The following is a 19,481-nucleotide window of genomic DNA, read 5'->3' on the forward strand; positions in this document are numbered from 1 at the left end:
CAGGCAAGAGCTTTATAGCTTCCGCTGCCTTAAGAAAGTCCAAAACATTCTTCAAGACCCATCTCATCCTGGATCTCATCCTTTTTTTTTTGAACTATTACCACCGGCAAATGGTACAGGACAATAAAAACAAGGACAAATAGGCTGAAAAACAGCTTCTATCCCAGAGCAGTAACTATATTGAATTCTGCTGTATAATGCAATATCACTTATATAAATTATATATCACTGATATTACTGCAATATCAGGGGGTTTCAGTTCAATTGCATATAATGTGAAGGAGGTGTGTTTGTGTTTTATTTTTTATGTATAATATACACTGAAGATGGCATTTAATTTCGTTGTACGAGGTGCAGTGAAAAGGGAACGAAAGTAAACTAAACAAGTTAGACAAGAAAGAAAGGAAAAGTTTCTTAATAAAGGGTGATATGATCAAAAGCTAGAATAAATGATACAAACGAGAAAAGGGGGAATATTAGTGTATACATTTTACATCATAAAATGAAAGTCATAACGAGAAAATGTGGAATAATTGAATAATGAGAGACTATAAATTAATATAAGTGTACATTATTATTAGAAATTTATTTATTTATTTATTACATAAATAAATAAATAAATAAAATAAATAAATAAAATAAATATATGCTGCCATTCTCCCAAAGGACTCAGGGCGGCGAACACAAGTTAAGAAACAAGTACAATAAAATCATAATTTAATCCAAATAATTAATTAGTAGTAAATAATAAAGCCCCGAATCAGTCTCAGCCTATTTGTTTGAAAAGCCAAGTCTTCAAATTATATATATGTGGATTGAATGTGAGGATTATGATTAACTTGATTAATTGCATTTGTATTAGAATGTATGACACTCAGGGGCCACACTCTTCATGCATTGATTTGTTATTTATTAAAAATAAAAATAAAAAAATAAACTAAAATTCTCTTAAACTTGCCAAAGGAGAGAAACGCAGCTGTAAGGGTTCCAGTCCGACCCTTATGATGATCAGGGAGGAGGTGGTGGCATTGCATTTTATAGCCCGCTTTGCCCTCCCTGTTTCCAGCACAACAGCCCTGCGAGGTAGTAACGAAGGAGATTGGAGGAGACTTTAAAGGGCCCATTTATTAGAAGATGCGAACCCGGAAGTGACGTCCGAGAGGAATCAGCGCGCCTCTATCACTTCTCTCTACGTTCCGGTGGGCGTGGCATGTCCTCGCGGCGCCTCTAGGCTCGGCGCGCGTCTCCTACGCTCGGGTGGGCGTGGCTTCGGCGGCTCCGTTGCCGGGCGACGGGGCGGAAACGCTGAGGGGGTCACGGGGCGGTGCATCGCGGCGGCCGCTTCCGGGTCGGCTGCCCTGGAGACAGGCATGACTTCGCTGCGGGCGTTCACTTGCAACGACCTCTTCCGCTTCAACAACATGTGAGGCTCCGGGCCCAGCGCCGGGCGGGTGGTCTAGATGACCTCGAGGGCCCCTGGCTGCGGATCTGGGAGAAGGGAGGGGGCCGCGCGTGGGGAAGGGGCTCCCAAGGAAGCAAGAGGGGAGGAGGGGGGGGCGGGGGAGGGCCCAAACCGTGTCCTGAGCCCGGTGGGGGGGATGGACTAAATGACCTCAAGAGCCCCCCCTTCCCCGTTGAGCGGTTGTTTCCCCTCCCCCCGCCCTCCCCGAGCTCATAGCAGGTCTCCTCTGGGCTTCTTCTTGGGGGCTTTTCCCGCTTCTCAGCCCGGCTCCCCCATCCGATTCTGGCCCTGGCATCACCTGGTGGTCTCCTGTCCAGGGACATCAGATACGATTCCCCTGCTGAGCAGGCGGCTGGTTGGGAAGGATTCAGCTGCTGATGCTAAAGCCCTGGCTGGCTGGCTGGCTGGCTGGCCGGAGGAAGGGAGGAGGGTCTGCTGGGTCTTTCTGAAGCAAGCCGTTTGGATCTCCTGGTGGTCTCCCATCCGGGTCCCAACCGAGTCCAATGTGGTTTCGCTTTTTTCAAGACCAGATGTCAGAGGGACATCTCTGAGAATATATTTATAATGTATAATAATACAATAAAATATGATATGTAATATTGTATTATATCATATTTACCATTATGTTTATAAATTTATATTATATATAAATATTATATTTCTCTTTAGCCAGGTTCTTCCTACGTAAACCAAGATTTTTATGCAGCCCTAGTTCAGTGAAATCACAATCCACTAATTTCTAGGCTTTTTTCCAGGCAGCCAGCAAGCTCTCTGCTGCCCATTGGGAGACTTGCTGGCTGCCTGAAAAAAAGCCTATAGAAACTAGTGGATTGTGAGTTCACTGAACTAGGGCTGCATAAAAATCTTGGTTTACGTAGGAAGAACCTGGTTAAAGAGAAATACACACAAAGCCTACGAAAAGAAAAGAAAAAGTGTGTGTGTGTGTGTGTACATATATATATATAAAAAATACTTTTTTAGTCAGGGTTTTTTCCTATGTAGATCAAGTTGTTTACATGGCCATAGTGGGGTGATATCTCAAATCACCACTTTCAGGCTTTTTTCAGACATATTGTGTTGTTTGTTCTGAGACTTATGGGAGACTGGGATAGCACTATTTCTGTCTTTTTGGACTTCATCGGCCAGCCACACCCATATTTTATGACTCCTCCCTGTAAAGGTCAAATATTTATTCTTTTTAATTCATAGGTTCAAATGTATAATACTTTTTTAGTCAGGGTTTTTTCCTATGTAGATCAAGTTGTTTACATGGCCATAGTGGGGTGATATATATATATATTTCTTTTTCTTTCTTTTTTGTAGGCTTTTATGTGCATATTCTTTCTAGCCAGGTTTTACCTATGTAAGCTATGATGTTATGCAGCCCTGGTTCTGTGAAATCTCATTCACAAGTTTCTGGGCTTTTTGTTGCTTGCTGACAGACAGCAACTCCCAAAGCTAAGGTTTTAAAGGACCTCTGCAAGGTCCTTTAAAACCTTAGCTAAAATCCTACCAGTACCTTAAAAGTTTTTCTTTCTAGCAACGTTTTGACAGGCTCACAACCCTGTCATCTTCAGGCTCTTATTTAGTTTAGAAGCTATGGGATTTTAGCTAAGGTTTTAAAGGACCTTGCAGAGTGCTCTGTAAGGATTTTTGGAAGATTTTAAGCTAGGATTTTAACCAGAATTTTAAACATTTTAACTAACTTATTTAACATGACGCGGGAAAACACCCGAGATTTTAACTTTTTACATATATATATATACGTATGTATGTATGTATATGGAGGGGGGGGGGAAGGAGGGAGGGAGATATGTAAAAATTACAATTTAATTACAATTAAAAATAATCACAAAAAACAGACTGAAAAGGACACCTAGGTCTTTTTCTGCTATCCATTTTTCTAGGAGAAGCCTTCTAGAATGAAAACAATAATTCATTTTTTCCTTATTTATCGATTGAATTTATATGCCGCCCATCTCACTACTGATAAGGCTTTTGCTTGTTACAAGGATGTGGTACTCCCTTGATGGCTCACACTGCTCGCTTCTTGAAGTGTAAAAATGAGAGTTTCCACTCTTATTTCGACTCACTTGTCAGATTTCCCAGAGTGGAATTTGGATATTACCCAGTCTGTCTTTTAATCTTTTAATTAGCTTTAATTTCATAGAGTCATGTCAGCCTTTGAGGAGAGTGTTGATGGATGGAAGGGAGGGAGGAGAAGGAAACCACACCTGTGGCCCTTCTGGTTTGGCTTTAACCACAAGCCCAGCTTTTCCAAACACCCTTCCTGTAGTTGACTACCATACAACCCTAGAATGATGGAAGGAAGCATGAGATCATCTAGTCCAACCCTCTGCGTTATGTAGAAAGACCAGTTAAACCATCCATGGGAGATGGCCATCCGCCTTCTTCTTGAAAATCTTGAGATAATTTTATCATCCGGAAGATTTTCCTTTTTTATTCATTTATTTACAAACACACAAACACAAATATACGCACACAAAAAACAGACATAGGAGCCACACCGGAAAAAAGCAACCTATTATTTCTATTTTATTTATTTAATTTTTAATCCTGCCTTTATTATTTTGTAAGTAACTCAAGGCACCGAACTTGCCTACCAATACTCCTTTCTCACCTTTTTTCCCTTAACAACAACCCTGTGAGGTGGATTGGGCTGAGAGGGAAGGATTGGATCAAGTCACCCAGCTGGCTTTCCTGCTCAGGAGGGACTAGAACTCACAGTTTGCTAGTTTCTAGTCCAGCCACTTAACCACACTGGCTCTCTTTTTCTTAATCAATGCTCCTCCTGCTGGTTTCTTGTGCAGATAATTGAGGCCAACATTTTTGTTGCTAAGTGAAACATTTGTCAAGTGAGTTTTGCCCCATTTTACGACTTTTTGTGCCACAGTTGTTATATCGCTATAGTTGTTAAGTTAGTAGCATGGTTGTTAGCTTAATCTGACTTCCCCAAATATTTTGCCGAGGGGAAGCCGCAATGGTCGTAAGTGTGAAAAACAGCCATAAATCCCTTTCTTCAGTGCCGTTGTAACTTTGAACAATCACTAAATGAACTGTTGTATGTTGAGGACTTGCCGTATTTTTCAGAGTATAAGACGCACCTACCTTTTTTGGTGAGGAAAAGAAGAAAAAGAAATCTCCCTCTGTCTCTGCCTCTGAGCAATTTTACCTCAATGCAGTAAACAGCCTGCTTTACTTTCAGTTTCATTTTCAGCATAGCTTGATTAGCACAAGGGTTAAAAAATCTGCTCCAGCAATTTTCTTGCCTGCAGCAGAGCCCTGCACACAAAACAGCTGAGAGCAAATCAGTGGAGAGCTGGGAGGCTGATCCAATCAACTTGTGCTAATTAGGCTGTGCTGAAGCTGAAAGGAGCTGTTTTTCCTTGCTGTTTGCTTGCAAGGAGGTAACTGCTGCGAGGCAGAGGCCAAAGGGTGGGGGCCAGTGGGTGGGCGGGGCTACATTCGGTGTATAAGACACACCTAAATTTTCACCCCCTTTTGGGGGGAAAAAGGTGCGTTTTATACTCTGAAAAATACGGTACCTGCATCATGTAGAGGTTGCACTATGAATTATTGCTGTGTTGCTACATACTGTAAGGAAAACATCATTTGACGCTCCTACTTGAACAGGGGGTTGGACTAAAAGATCTCCAAGGTCTCTTCCAGCTCCATTCTGATTAAATCCCTTGATAGACAGGTTGAGCTAGTTGGAGATAAGTCCTGCCTTTTAAAGTTTTTCCATCAGACCCTGAAATAAGAACCACAGGTAGTTCTTGACTTAAAAACAGCTTGTTTAGTGAATGTTCGAAGTTACAGGGTCCACTGAAAAAAAGTGACTTGGAACGTTTTTCACACTTACAACCCTTGTCTCGATTTGGACGCTTGACAACTGCTTCGTATTGCCATGTTCCGGGGTCACGTGCTCCCCTTTTGCGACCTTTTGCGTTGAGCAAAGTCAACGGGGAAGCTAGACTCACTTAACAATCTTGTTAAGTAACACTGTTGCAAAAAAAGGTCATCATATGGCGCAAAGCCCTCTTAACTGTTTCGCTTAGCAATGGAAATTTTGAGCTCAGTTGTGGTCGTAAGTCGAGGACTACCTGTAATTAATTAGCCTGCTACTGCAAAGCTCTTGTCTTCTCAGACGGAGTGCTGGGATTTGCTTCCCATTGCTATGACGTTGGAGAAAATGACAGCCATGGTCTAGGAACACTTCTGTGGGTTGGAAGAAGCTGGAAAGATTATCCCCCTGGCTAAGAAATGTTCAATTTTAGTGCTGCCTTCTCCTTCTCTCAATATTTACAGTGTTTTTTTCTTGTTTTCCACAGCAACTTGGACCCCCTGACGGAGACTGTATCTTTTTTGAGACTTCGGGTTGAAGACATCAGTGGTTAGAGCTGGGATAGAATTCTTTATTGGCCAAGTGTGATTGGACACACAAGGAATTTGTCTCCGGTGCATAAGCTCTCAGGGTACATACAGGCAACAAGTGATAAATCATGATCATAATCATAAAACACAATAATCATAAATCATAACATGCAACACTCAGTGATAGTCAGATTAACAGATTAACAGAGTTGGAAGGGACCTTGTAGGTCATCTAATCCAACCCCTCGCCTAAGCAGGAGACTCTACACCATTTCTGACAGATGGCAGTCCAAGCTCTTCTTGAAAGCTTCCAGGGATGAAGCTCCCACAACTACTGAAGGCAACTTCTGTTCCATGGGTTGCTGGTTCTCAATGTCAGAAAATTCTTCCTTATTTCCAGGTTGAATCGCTCCTTGATCAGTTTCCATCCATTATTCCTTGTCCAGCCTTCTGGTGCTTTGGAGAATAGGTTGACCCCCTTCCTTCTCTCTCTGGCAGCCCCTCAAATCTTGGAAGATGCTATCCTGTCTCCCCTGGTTCTTCTCTTTATTAGTCATAGAATACTAATTAAGCAATCAACATAAATCATACTAGGATACTAAAAGAAACAGTCGGTATAAATCATAAGGTACAAACAACAAAGTTACAGTCATAAGGAGATAGGTAATAGAAAGAGAAGAATAATAGTAACACAGCCCTATTAGTTAGTTTTGACAGTGTTGTGGGAATTAGTTGTTTAGCAGGGGGATGGCATAGAGGAACAAACTGTCCTGTGTCTACTTGTTTTGTTGTGTAATACCCTGTAACATTGTTTTGAGGGTAGAAGTTGAAACAGTTTATGTCCAGGATGCGAGGGGTCTAGAGATATCTTCCCAGCCCTCTTTTTGACTCATGCAGTATACGGGTCCTCCATGGAAGGCAGGATGGTAGCCATTGTTTTTTCTGCAGTTCTAATTCTCCTCCAAAGTCTCTGTCTGTCTTGTTGGGTTGCAGAGCCAAACCAGACAGTGATAGAGGTGCACATGTGCTTGCTACTACAAGATAATCGCTAGGCAGTTGCAAGCGTTTCTCTAAAATGCACACGTCTATTTTTATTGTGGGCTCTTCAGGGGAATGCAGGTAGTCTTCGGCTTACGATCACAATTGAGCCCCACATTTCTGTTGCTAAGCGAGACAGTTGCTGAGTGAATTTTGCTCCATTTTACGAACTTCCTTGCCACGGCTGTTAAGTGAATCCAAGCAGTTGTTCGGTTAGTAACACTGTTGTTAAGGGAATCTGGCTTCTCCACTGACTTCTCTCATCAGGAGGTCACCAAAGGGAATCATGTGACCCTGGGGTGTTGCAACCGTCATAAATAGGAATCAGTTGCCAAAGCATCTGTATTTTGATCACGTGACCCTGGGGATGTGCAACGGTCATACGCATGAAAAATGATCACAAGTCACTTTTTTCAGGGCCATTGTAACTTCAAACGGTTACTAAATGAAGTGTTGTAAGTCGAGGACTACCTGTATAACAGAAGAAACACACCTACAATGGGAACATGTAATTTCCTACCCAGAAGGGTATATATTTAACGTTCTGGAATGCGATGGCTTCTTTCATAGGTTTCATAGGCAAAACTAATGGGAGTTCTGGAGTGATTCTCGTATACGTGTTTTTTTTTTTTAAATTATTTGGTTAGGCATCGTTTGTTCTTGAATGCAGACTGTCTGAGATGAATTTTCCTTAACGTAAAACCCTTCATAGTATGGAATTCCCTTCTACTTGCAGTACTTGGCTCACTGGCCAGAGTATTTTATTGTGGCAGAAGCTCCCGGAGGAGAGCTGATGGGCTACAGTAAGTACGACATCTTCCCTTTTTTTCTATCTTGGACTCTTTAAGAACTGAACCTACAAGTTCTCGACCTATGACCGTAACGGAGCCCGCGATTTGGGTCGTAAGTCGTGATGGTTGGGTCGTAAGTCGTGACCGTGCCTGGTTTTATAACCTTTATTATAACCGTCGTTAAGCAAACATGGCAATTGTGAAGTGAACACAGAGGTCATTAAGTAGAAATATTTGCCAGAAACTGGAAGTTAAGAGCCAGTTTCAGGGGGGGGAAAAAAATAGATCATAAATTGTGGTCAGATGACCTCCAGGGTACTGCAAATCTAGGCTGTGGTTGCTAAACCCACAAAAAGGGAAGTGGAGATTACAATTTAAAATCCAGGTCAAAAGTCCTATTTTTGGGGGGGTGCATCCTATTTTGAATGGTTGCTAAGCAACAGATCGTAAACCGGGGATTAACTGTATGGGTTTCTAAATAACTGGAGCTAGGAAGAGCCCAGAGACAACATGGACTTGAAATTTTCCGCACGTTTTAAAAGAATAATGTGTAGCTTGTCCTTAACTCAGGACCACAATTGAGCTCCAAAATTTCCATGGCTAAACAAGACAATTAAGCGAATCACTGCATTTTTATTAGTAAAGCGGCCATTAAGTGAATCCGGCTTCCCCATTGACTCTGCTTGTCAGGTCGCAAAAGGGGATCACGAGACCCTGGGACACTGCAACTGTCATAAGTACATGCCAGTTGCCGAGCCTCCGAATTTTGATCACCTGCCTCGTGGAGACTTGGAAGGTCATATGTCTGAAAAACGGCCATAAGTCATTTTTTTCAGTGCCTTTGTAACTTCAAACAGTCACTAAACGAACTGTTCTAAATCAAGGACTATCTGTATGTCTAAAAAACTACAGATGGCAAGAACGGGATGCTCCTTTCAAAATCCCGATAACTTTAAAGTGATTTTTCTAACTTAACTCTGAAGCACTTTATTTGTTTCGAAAATCAAAATGTTAATGCTTCATTGCTTCATTGACATTTCTCTTCAACCTCACTGTTGTGGCTCCGTCCTCTGAGCCTATCTTATCGGAGGAAGAAGGCTCCAAACATGAAGGAGAGGAGATGGCCAGGCCTCCCTCTCAAGGACCCTCCTCTCTGGCAATGCCTCAGGTGTCTCCCGAAGGGGAAGAGATTGGCCAGGAGCCAGGTGTTTCCGAGCCGTCGGATAGTGACGAAGAAACATTGTGGTTGGACCCACGCCAGCGTCGGAGAGACAAGCGTGCGCAGCAGAAAAGGAGGCGTGCCAGAGATTAAGCTGAGTCACTGGACCACACCCCACAGGCTATAAAAGGGAGTGTGGTGGCCATTCGGACTCTGTGATGGACAAAGCTAATCTCTGGCGAGGCACTTTGCACCTTTGGACACAACGCCTATTTGCTGTGGATTTAATTACAAACTGGACTGTTCAAACTGTGTGTATTTTTGTCTGTGTTATCGGAGTAAAAGTTCTTGGCAGGCAGCCACGGAGTTGCTGCCAAGTTCCTTATCACTGACGTTGAGTGAAGAAGTTTATTTAACCCTCGGCTGGCTAGTTGGGTGCGGGGACAGAACACTCGCAGGCTCCTTGCTGGAAATACATTGTGACGCCTCCACCTCGATTTAAATTGCCGTTATATTTTTAATAGCAGATTTAAGCAACTCCCTTTAACTGCGAATGGTGTAAGGTGGTTAGACGAGCATTTATGGCTTAGATTCCTGCATGATTTGGGCCGGTAGCCCCAGCAGTTCCAGGCGTGGTGGGTAGTTATTAATGGCAAAAGGAAAGCATGAAGCTAAGCAGCCCTAAAGAGGCATTACGAAAAAGTATATTTTTATCCTTATTCTTTAAGTGGTTCTCTTCATCCTGCTTTGGGGAGCCATAGTTGAGTCCCTCCATATTCTCTCTCTGATTTTAGTCCAAGACGGTCTCTTGATCAGCTGCGTAGCAAAAAGATGGAACTCAGTTCCATTATTATTATACTACGTTGATTTACTACCAGGGGTTATCTACATTGATAAACCTGTTTTAAACTGATTTAGGAAAAACTGACTTGACAAGGAACTAACATCTTGTTTAATACCTACAGAGCTTCTGCTAAACTTCCCATCATTCCTTCTTCCTCTTTTTTGGAAACCAGTTTTAATACCCAAAATCAGAATTATTTTGTTCCTCCAAATGCTATGCAGGTAGTCATTGACTTACAACCACAGTTGAGCCCAAAATGTATGTTGCTAAGGGAAACATTGGTTAAGTGAGTTTTGCCTCAAGCTGTAAACTTGAGATTTTTTTCTCATTAAGATCATGCTTCTGTAGTGAAATCTTTTTTTTTTCTTCTGCTGGAATAAGAAAGTGCTAAACAAATGCCTGAACTAACATTTGTGTTGGATGATCACTGCTGATTTTCCTTGCAGTCATGGGCAAAGCTGAAGGATCCGTGGCCAGGGAAGAGTGGCATGGCCACGTCACCGCGCTCTCGGTGGCCCCCGAGTTTCGACGGTTGGGGCTGGCTGCTAAACTGATGGAGCTGCTGGAGGAAATCTCGGAAAGGTGAGGCTGATTTTGGAGGTTGTGAGCAGGTAGATTGGCTGCGCTCTCAGGAAGGTATTGATTAGGTAAAATAGTCAGTTTAGGGAAACGGTCTGGTTTCTTAGGAATCGGACAGAGAAGTGACAAAATCTGATGTTTTGTTTTTATGCTACAGCTTGTGAGTTTTGTGGCATTCTTAAAAATAGATGATGGCAAAAGGATAGATGGATGGATGGATGGATGATCATTTTCAATTCATTTAAAAATTACATGGTTGCAGAAAGCACATTTAAATAATACAGAAGACCAAAGTGCTTTTCCGTGTATAAGAGCTAGTGAATCTTTACGTTTATGGGTGGATTTTATAGCAATAAGACAACAATTATAAGAGCTAATTGTAATAAAATAAACATTCATGTGAAATATATAGATATAGATTGTAATTTGAGTGCTCTTAATTTTTCCTTATATTTCATTTAGAAATTGTAATATAATTAAGCCAGAATATAAAAGAACATCAGTTAAAACATCAATTGTAGGTGGCGCAGAGGTCTAGAGGTGAAGACGCTCTCCTCCCACTCGAAAGGTTGTGAGTTCAATCCTAGGCAGCGACAGATGTTTCTCTCTCTGGGTGCAAAGAGAAAATATTTGTGAACTCCCCATAGGCTTCAGGAAGGGCATCCGGCCAGTAAATGCTCAGCTCCACTCTGTCACCCCAATAAAGGAAGAAAAGAAAAGAAAAAAGAGAACATTAATCCAATCATTTTCTAGTCAGGGAATCACCTAACACTTCCATTCTTATTTGCCCATAAACAGATACAACTTGCCCTTTACTTAGCGCCATGATTTCTCGTAATAACGCCGTACAATCTTAATGTTGCTCTCGCTGTCTTCTTACCCTTCCGTTTTCTTTCTTGCTGAAGAAAGGGTGGATTTTTTGTGGATCTCTTTGTGAGAGTGTCAAATCAGGTTGCGGTGAACATGTACAAGCAACTGGGCTACAGCGTGTACAGAACAGTGTTAGAATACTACTCGGCCAGCAGCGGGGAACCCGACGAAGACGCTTACGGTAAGCGTGCGGATTTTTAATAGTAAAGGGTATTTGGGATGAACATGACATCAGGTGCAAAGAACCAGGAGGACTCACAGAGTTCAAAGCACTGAAGAGTTTATTATTGATACAGTACCCAAGAATCTGGTTGACTAATAGTCAAAGCTAAATTGGCAGTAGATAAGGGTCAGTGGAATTCCGGGGGGGGGGGGGGAAGGGGGCTGGACGGAGATCTTTTGTGAGAGCACAAAGATTCCAAAGTGATGACACGTTTAACCCCGCCATCCAGCTCAGCCTGTTCAACTCCTACAGATGATGACATAAATCCCCATTTAAAAAAAATGTCTTCCTCTCTATTTGTTTTAAATTCTTACGTGCAAAATGCAGAAACAAATCCTGCCAAACTATACACTTATTTTTTTTCAAAAATTTTAATTTACTCAAAAAAGATTAAAATGCAAAACACCAAAATATTAAAAAAAATAAAACAAAAATAAAACAAAAAGGACATTAGCAAAAAAAGTGTTTTTAAAAAACCTAACTAAAACTGACACATATACACCTAATGTCCTCCCTAGTTGAATGCTGATTAATATAACAATTTTATTTTATTTATTTATTTTATTTATTTGATTTGTATACCGCCCTACTCCCGAAGGACTCAGGGCGGTGAACAGCCAAGCAATAAGATACATAAATACAAAAATTTAAAAACCAGTTAAAATCGAATTAAATCATTTTTTGGCCCAGACAAATTAAAACACCCCAATAATTTAAGAACAGATTTAAAATTTATGTATTAAAAGAGGGAGGAGATTAGGCCAAGCCTGCTTGATGGAATAAAAGAGTCTTCACAGCGCGGCGGAAGGTGCGCAGATCCGGGATCCTCCGTATCTCTGGGGGGAGCTCATTCCAGACGGTAGGTGCCCCCACAGAGAAGGCTCTCCCCCTAGGGGTCGCCAGCCGACATTGTTTGGCTGACGGCACCCGGAGGAGTCCCTCTCTATGAGAGCGTACTGGCCGGTGGGAGGCTATTGGTGGTAGTAGGCGGTCCCGTAAATAACCAGGTCCTAAGCCATGGAGCGCTTTAAAGGTGGTAACCAAAACCTTGAAGCGCACCCGGAAGACCACCGGGGAGCCAGTGCAGCTCGCGCAGGAGAGGTGTCACATGGGAGCGCCATGACGCTCCCATTACCACCCGCGCGGCCGCACTCTGCGCCAGTTGGAGCCTCCGGGTGCTCCTCAAGGGGAGCCCCATGTAGAGAGCATTACAATAGTCCAGGCGGGAGGTGACGAGGGCATGAGTGACTGTGCGTAACGAGTCCCGATCCAGAAAGGGACGCAACTGACGAATCAGGCGAACCTGATAAAAAATCCTCCCGGTCACGGCCGTCAAGTGCTCTTCTAAAGACAGCCGTGAATCCAGGAGGACGCCCAAGTTGCGAGCCCTCTCCGTGGGGGCCAGTGATTCGCCCCCAATAGTCAGAGATGGCGTCAACTGACTATACCGGGACGTCGGAAACCACAGCCACTCGGTCTTGGATGGGTTGAGCCTGAGCCTGTTCCTCCCCATCCAGATCCGTACGGCCTCCAGGCACCGGGACATCACTTCAAGGGCATCGTTGGGGTGATCCGGGGTGGAGATGTACAGCTGGGTGTCATCAGCGTACTGATGGTACTCCACCCCGAAACCACGGATGATCTCGCCCAGCGGCTTCACATAAATGTTGAACAGGAGAGGCGAGAGGACCGACCCTTGCGGCACCCCACATATGAGGGGCCTCGGGGTCGACCTCTGTCCCCCTGTCAACACAGACTGCGACCGGTCAGAGAGAAAGGAGGAGAACCACCGCAACACAGTGCCTCCCACCCCCAACTCTTCCAACCGGTGCAGCATGATACCATGGTCGATGGTATCAAAAGCCGCTGAGAGATCTAACAGGACCAGGACAGAGGAGCACCCCCTGTCCCGAGCCCTCCAGAGATCATCAACCAACGCGACCAATGCCGTTTCCGTGCTGTACCCGGGCCTGAAGCCCGACTGGAACGGATCCAGATACGTTGTTTCATCCAGGTGCTGGGGGAACTGTTTCGCGACCACACTCTCAACAACCTTCGCCACAAAACGAAGGTTGGAGACCGGACGATAATTTACCAACATTGCCGGGTCCAGGGATGGCTTCTTGAGGAGAGGCCTCACCACCGCCTCTTTCAAGGCGGCAGGAAAGACACCCTCACCCAACGAAGCATTTATAATCCCCTGGAACCAGCCTCGTGTCACCTCCCGAGAAGCCAGCACTAACCAGGAGGGACACGGGTCCAATAAACAAGTGGTCGCGTTCAGTCTACCCAGAATCCTGTCCACATCCTCAGGGGTCACAGGATCAAACTCATCCCAGATAACATTCTCAAGACCTGCCCCTGTCCCTCCTCCTGAGACTACCCAGTCGGAGTCCAGATCTTCCCGAATCTGAGTGATTTTGTCATACAGATATTGAACAAAATCCTCGGCTCTACCCTCCAAGGGGTCCTCCCGCGCTTCCTGGTGGAGCAGGGAGCGGGTCACCCTGAACAGGGCGGCCGGGGCGATTATCTGATGACGCAATAAGAGCAGCAAAATAGCTACATTTCGCTGCTTTTATCGCCACTAGGTAAGTCCTAATATGAGATCTTACCAGTGTCCGGTCCGATTCAGAACGGCTGGCCCTCCAACTGCTCTCTAGGCGTCTTTTCCGGCGCTTCAACTCCCTCAGCTCCTCGGTAAACCAAGGAGCTAAATGAAATCGGCGCCGGGTCAGAGGCCGCAAAGGCACGACCCGGTCCAGAGCTCCAGCGGCCGCCCTATCCCAGGCGGCCACTAGGTCTCCAGTCGGGGCGTGTGCCAGAGCCTCAGGGAATGGCCCAAGCTCCATCTGGAACCTGTCAGGTTCCATCAGGCGGATGGGAAATTTTAGTTTCCCATCCCTTGTGAAATAGGCCAAAAGAATTTCAAACTGTTAAAACTACTAAATCTACTTACAATCTACTTAGCCTGTCATCTATAAATTATATTAATAACAAAATGGTTAACAGTAAAAACAATAATAATGAACTTAATATGTAAAAGTATAAGAATAAATTATAATAAACTACACATTTCTTACATTTTATATTTTGATAAATAGCCTTACGTATATATTTGTGCACTGTATTACAATATGATTAAATTATAAACGTTTAAGTTAGCACAGGGGAAATCCGTATATACACATTTATCTGTAATCCAAATTTCCAAAAAGACCATCAAATGGCATAAGTGGGGCAGAACAGATACAGAAAAGAAAGAGAGCTTGTCAGACCATAATTGGTGGAAAATGGATAAAAATAACATGCAATATCCAATTTTGCTCCAAATGCTGAGTTTTGAGCACTACTCCTATAACTAGACTAGTGAAGAGAAGGACCAGGGGAGACATGAGAGCAGTCTTCCAATATTTGAGGGGCTGCCACAGAGAGGAGGGGGTCAAGCTATTCTCCAAGGTACCCGAAGGCCAGACAAGGAACAATGGATGAAAACTGTGGAATTGGGATCGTAGAAAAACCCAGGAGCATAGAAGAGTTCAGAGGCAGATGTATGAATAAATGTCTTAAACGTATTTATTCATATGATAAATCATATTAACTGCGTACAACAGAGATCAAGTCTCATGAGGAACAAACATGAAAAGAGAGAGATGGAGAGAGCAAGGTGGAAAAGGTTGGAGGGGATTTTATACTCAAGGTAAGCCCCTGCTTTCCACATAGGGGTGGAGACCCTCTCTGCCTCCACTGGTGTCTATATGACACATGTGCCAATGGCTTGCAAATACTTGACAGAAACTGACCAAGGAGAGATTCAACCTAGAAATAAGGAGGAATTTCCTGACAGTGAGAACAATCAACCCATGGAACAGAAGTTGCCTTTGGAAGTTGTGGGAGCTTCATCACTGGAGGCTTTCAAGAAGAGACTGGACTGCCCTCTGTCAGAAATGGTGCTGGGTCTCCTGCTTGGGCAGGGGGTTGGACTAGATGATCCCTTCCAACTCTGTTAATCTGTTAAACTCTTCATGGAACCCACAAGTAGAAAGACCTACAGATACTCCCCAATTTAACAATCATTCGCTTAGTGACTGTTTGAAGTTACAACAGCATTGAAAAAAATGGCTTATGACTGTTTTTTTACATTTAACAACCATTGCAGCAGCCGGGGGTCACGTGATCAAAATGAGAAAACTTGGAAACTGGCATGTACTTATGATGGTTGCAGTGTCCTAGGGTCATGTGATCCCCTTTTGCAACCTTCCGATGAGCAAAGTCAATGGGGAAACCGGATTCATTTAACAACCTTGTTGCTAACTTAACTGCAGTGCAGAGAAGAGCAACAAAGATAATTAGGGAACTGGAGGCTAAAACATACGAAAAATGGTTGCAGGAACTGGGCATGGCTAGTTTGATGAAAAGAAGGACCACGGGAGACATGAGAGCAGTATTCCAGTATTTGAGGGGCTGCCCCAAAGAAGAGGGAGTCAAGCTATTCTCCAAAGCACCTGAGGGTAGGAAAAGAAGCAATGGGTGGAAACTAATCAAGGAGAGAAGTAACTTGGAACTAAGGAGAAATTTCCTGACAGTGAGAACAATTAATCAGTGGAACAACTTGCCTCCAGAAGTTGTAAATGCTCCAACACTGGAAGTTTTTATTTTTAAGAAGAGATTGGATAACCATTTGTCTGAGGTGGTGTAGGGTATCCTGCCTAAGCAGGAGGTTGGACTAGAAGACCTCCAAGGTCCCTTCCAACTCTGTTATTCTATTGTCTATTTCTTTAACAACCATGGCAATAAAAGTTGTAAAATGGGACAAATCCCTACCTCTTAACAAGTGTCTCCCTTAACAACAAAAATTTTGAGCTCAACGTGGTCGTAAGTCGAGGACTATCTGTAGCCATGTCCTTAATAGCTCCCTGAACATCCTCAGGATGGAAACTGGGTGGGCTTTGAATTGTAGATTGTGTTCCTAACCTATATTTTGTCCATGTCTCTTTTTTTACAGACATGAGGAAAGCTCTATCAAGAGATAAAGAGAAGAAATCAATTATACCGTTACCACATCCTGTCCGGCCGGAAGATATTGAATAAGACAATACTGTGGTTGCTGTAAAATATATCGAGAATAAAATCTGTAGATAAATGAGAACAATTAGGATATCTCTAATGCAACTGGGAGCTTTGGAAGAAAAAGGAGAAAGTATATGCAAATATCAAGAGAAATGTTTTCGCTTTTAGGCTGCGCTTCTAAATCTCTTCACGCCCCAAAAGCCCGAAACAATCTTACATCTTCCATATTTGTCATGATTCGGTTTTTAAAAATATTAATAAAATCTGAAGGCCGTGTTGCTAATAAGGCAGTACTGATAACATTTTATATTTTAATTGAATTTTACATTAATAAAAATAAAAAAAAGCAAATGCAAGTATAATTTTTTGGGGAAAAAATACTCCGTTTAAAATTTGAGGAATTCAAATGGTCAAAATAAAAAGGGAATATGATACAACACTGGAGCTTTTTAAAAAGAGATCGGACAGTCACTTGTCTGAAATAGTATAGGGCTTCTTGCGTGAGCAGAGGGTTGGACTAGAAGACCTCCAAGGTCCCTTGCAGCTCTTATTCTGTTACCATAGAGTAAGGGGAAAGAAGGGAGTGGAAGAAAACGCATCATGTCATAGTTTTCCCTAGGCAAACAAATCAGGCTTTGGCAACCTGACATTGTCCAAGTTTGGGGGATTATAAACCCCTATATTTCCCTCTCAGTGGTAATGCTGGCTTAGTCAACATCTACAAGACAGTAAAGGGGAATGCACCCCATTGTATCAAAGATGCTTTTTCAAGAGGCAGCTGGCTTTTATTTTTTCTTTGAAGATGTTTTGCTTCTCATCCGAGAAGCTTCTTCAGCTCTGACTGGATGGAGGGGAATGGAAGGATTTATACTCCTTGCAGACAGCTGGTCATTTGCATCCTTTTTAGAGGGTCATTGAGGCACTTGGATCATTCAGGTCACAGAAAAAGCTCCAGGTGGCTTCAACAACCCTCAAAAAGGATGCAAATGACCAGCTGTCTGCAAGGAGTATGAATCCTTCCATTCCCCACCATCCAGTCAGAGCTGAAGAAGCTTCTTGGAGGAGAAGCGAAACGTCTTAGAAGAAAAAACCAGAAAAGTCCAGTTGGCTCCTGAAAAAGCACTTTTGGGACAACTGTGACCCAGAGGACTTGAGAATTCCCATAGATGCCCCGTTGTATGCTCTTGACGGTCTTAGATGGAAGTAAAATAAATAAATCCAGAATGCATTTGAAGGCACCTTGAAAGCATTCAGTAACAACCCTGACAGAGCCCTATGAATGATAGATAGTTCTCAATTTACATTTAGTGACCATTCAAAGTTACAAACGATACTGAAAAATGTGACTTGATGGTTTTTCCACAAATAAGCTTCTGAAGAGCTGAAGAAGCTCCTTGGAGAAAAACAAGAAAAGTCCAGTTGCCTCTTGAAAAAGCACCATGACCTGGATGACGGAGAATCTCCATAGACATCTATCTCATATATCCTTTATCTAACTTTATTATCTATCCCTTTATGTCCATCCTTCTATTTCTCTGTAACTATCTCTATTTCTGCATCTTTGTATCTACCCATCCATCCATTCATTTTATCTATTATCTATCTCATATATCCTTCATCTAGCTTTATTATCTATCCCCTTATATCCATCATCTATATCTCTGTAACTATCTTTGCATCATTCATTCATTCATTCTATTATCTATCTTTTATCTATCTTTATTATCTATCCCTTCATCTCCATCCTTCTATATCTCTGTAACCATTTTAGTATCTGTCTGTCTGCCTGTCTGTCTATCTATCTATCATGCATTCACTCATTCATTCTATTATCTATCTATTATCTATCTTTATTATCTATCCCTTCATCTCCATCCTTCTATATCTTTGTAACCATCTTAGTGTCTCTCAATCTGTCTGTCTATCTATATCATGCATTCACTCATTCATTCTATTATCTATCTCATACATCCTTTATCTAGCTTTATTATCTATCCTATTATGTCCATCATCTATATCTCTGTAACTCTTTGTATCGTTCATTCATTCTCTCTCTTTTATCTATCTTTATTATCTATTCCTTCATCCTTCTATATCTCTGTAACCATCTCTACATCCATCCGTCTGTCTGTCTGTCTGTCTGTCTATCTATCATCTCTGTATCCGTCCATCCATCATCTCTTTCCATCCATTCATCCATCCGTCCATCCATCCATCGATCTATCTATCTTTCATGCATTCACTCATTCATTCTATTATCTATCTCATATACCAAGAGCCTTGGTAATACAGTGGTCTAAAGCACCCTGTTATTAAGACCAGCTGCCTCCAATTACTGCAGGTTCGAATCTCGCCAGGCTCAAGGTTGACTCAGCCTTCCATCCTTTCTAAGGTAGGTAAATTGAGGACCCAGTTTGTGGGGGCAATAAGCTGACTTTGTATAAATATACAAAAGGATGAAGGCTATTGCTTAGCGCATTGTAAGCCGCCCTGAGTCTCCGGAGAAAGGCGGCATATAAATATAAATAAAAATAATAATAATAAAAAAATATATCCTTTATCTAGATTTATTATCTATCCCTTTATGTCCATCCATTCATCTATATCTTGGTAACTATCTCTGTTTCTTTCTCTCTTGCTCTCTATCTCCATCCATCCATCCATCCGCTGTCTTTCTCTGCCTATATCAGGGGTCTCCAACCTTGGGAACTTTAAGCCTGGAGGACTACAGCTCCCAGAATTCCCCAGCCAGCTTTGCTGGCTGGGGAATTCTGGGAGTTGTAGTCCTCCAGGCTTAAAGTTCCCAAGGCTGGAGACCCCTGGTCTATATCATCCATCCTTCCATCTCTCTCTCTCCTCCCCAGCTGAGGATCACGTGCTCAGGCAAAGGGTGGCGCTGCCGCTCACGCGCGCCGGAAATCCCGCCTCCATCCGGTGGAAGCGACGCTCTGGTGGCCTCTATGGTCCGGGGGCTCCGCCTTTTCCTGTTTACTTCCTCTCTTTCTTCCGGGTTCCAGGCAGCTGTGGGGCGGTGGGGGGCGTAGCGGGGC

At 43.0% G+C, this 19,481-nt stretch overlaps 1 protein-coding gene across 1 annotated transcript; it reads left to right on the plus strand.

Annotated features, from left to right (window-relative positions):
• Positions 1-1,325: 1,325 nt before the first annotated feature.
• NAA20 (N-alpha-acetyltransferase 20, NatB catalytic subunit) lies at positions 1,326-16,723 on the plus strand. The gene is made up of 6 exons (XM_070941938.1): positions 1,326-1,423; positions 5,815-5,839; positions 7,608-7,698; positions 10,136-10,271; positions 11,174-11,319; positions 16,367-16,723. Exons 1-6 carry the CDS (start codon positions 1,371-1,373, stop codon positions 16,450-16,452), a joined length of 537 nt encoding a protein of 178 aa, XP_070798039.1. The 5' UTR covers positions 1,326-1,370; the 3' UTR covers positions 16,453-16,723.
• Positions 16,724-19,481: the final 2,758 nt, after the last annotated feature.

The sequence above is a fragment of the Pituophis catenifer genome, unplaced genomic scaffold, assembly GCF_029215685.1.
Source record: "Pituophis catenifer annectens isolate HBS135680 unplaced genomic scaffold, rPitCat1.0.hap2 SCAF_3, whole genome shotgun sequence".
NCBI lineage: Eukaryota > Metazoa > Chordata > Lepidosauria > Squamata > Colubridae > Pituophis > Pituophis catenifer.

Coding starts and splice junctions, on each gene's coding strand:
- NAA20 (XM_070941938.1), top strand. CDS start 1,371: ATGACTTCGCTGCGGGCGTTCACTTGCAACGACCTCTTCCGCTTCAAC. Junction 5,840..7,607: donor TGGACCCCCTGACGGAGACT/GTATCTTTTTTG, acceptor AACCCTTCATAG/TATGGAATTCCCTTCTACTT. Junction 10,272..11,173: donor CTGGAGGAAATCTCGGAAAG/GTGAGGCTGATT, acceptor TTCTTGCTGAAG/AAAGGGTGGATTTTTTGTGG.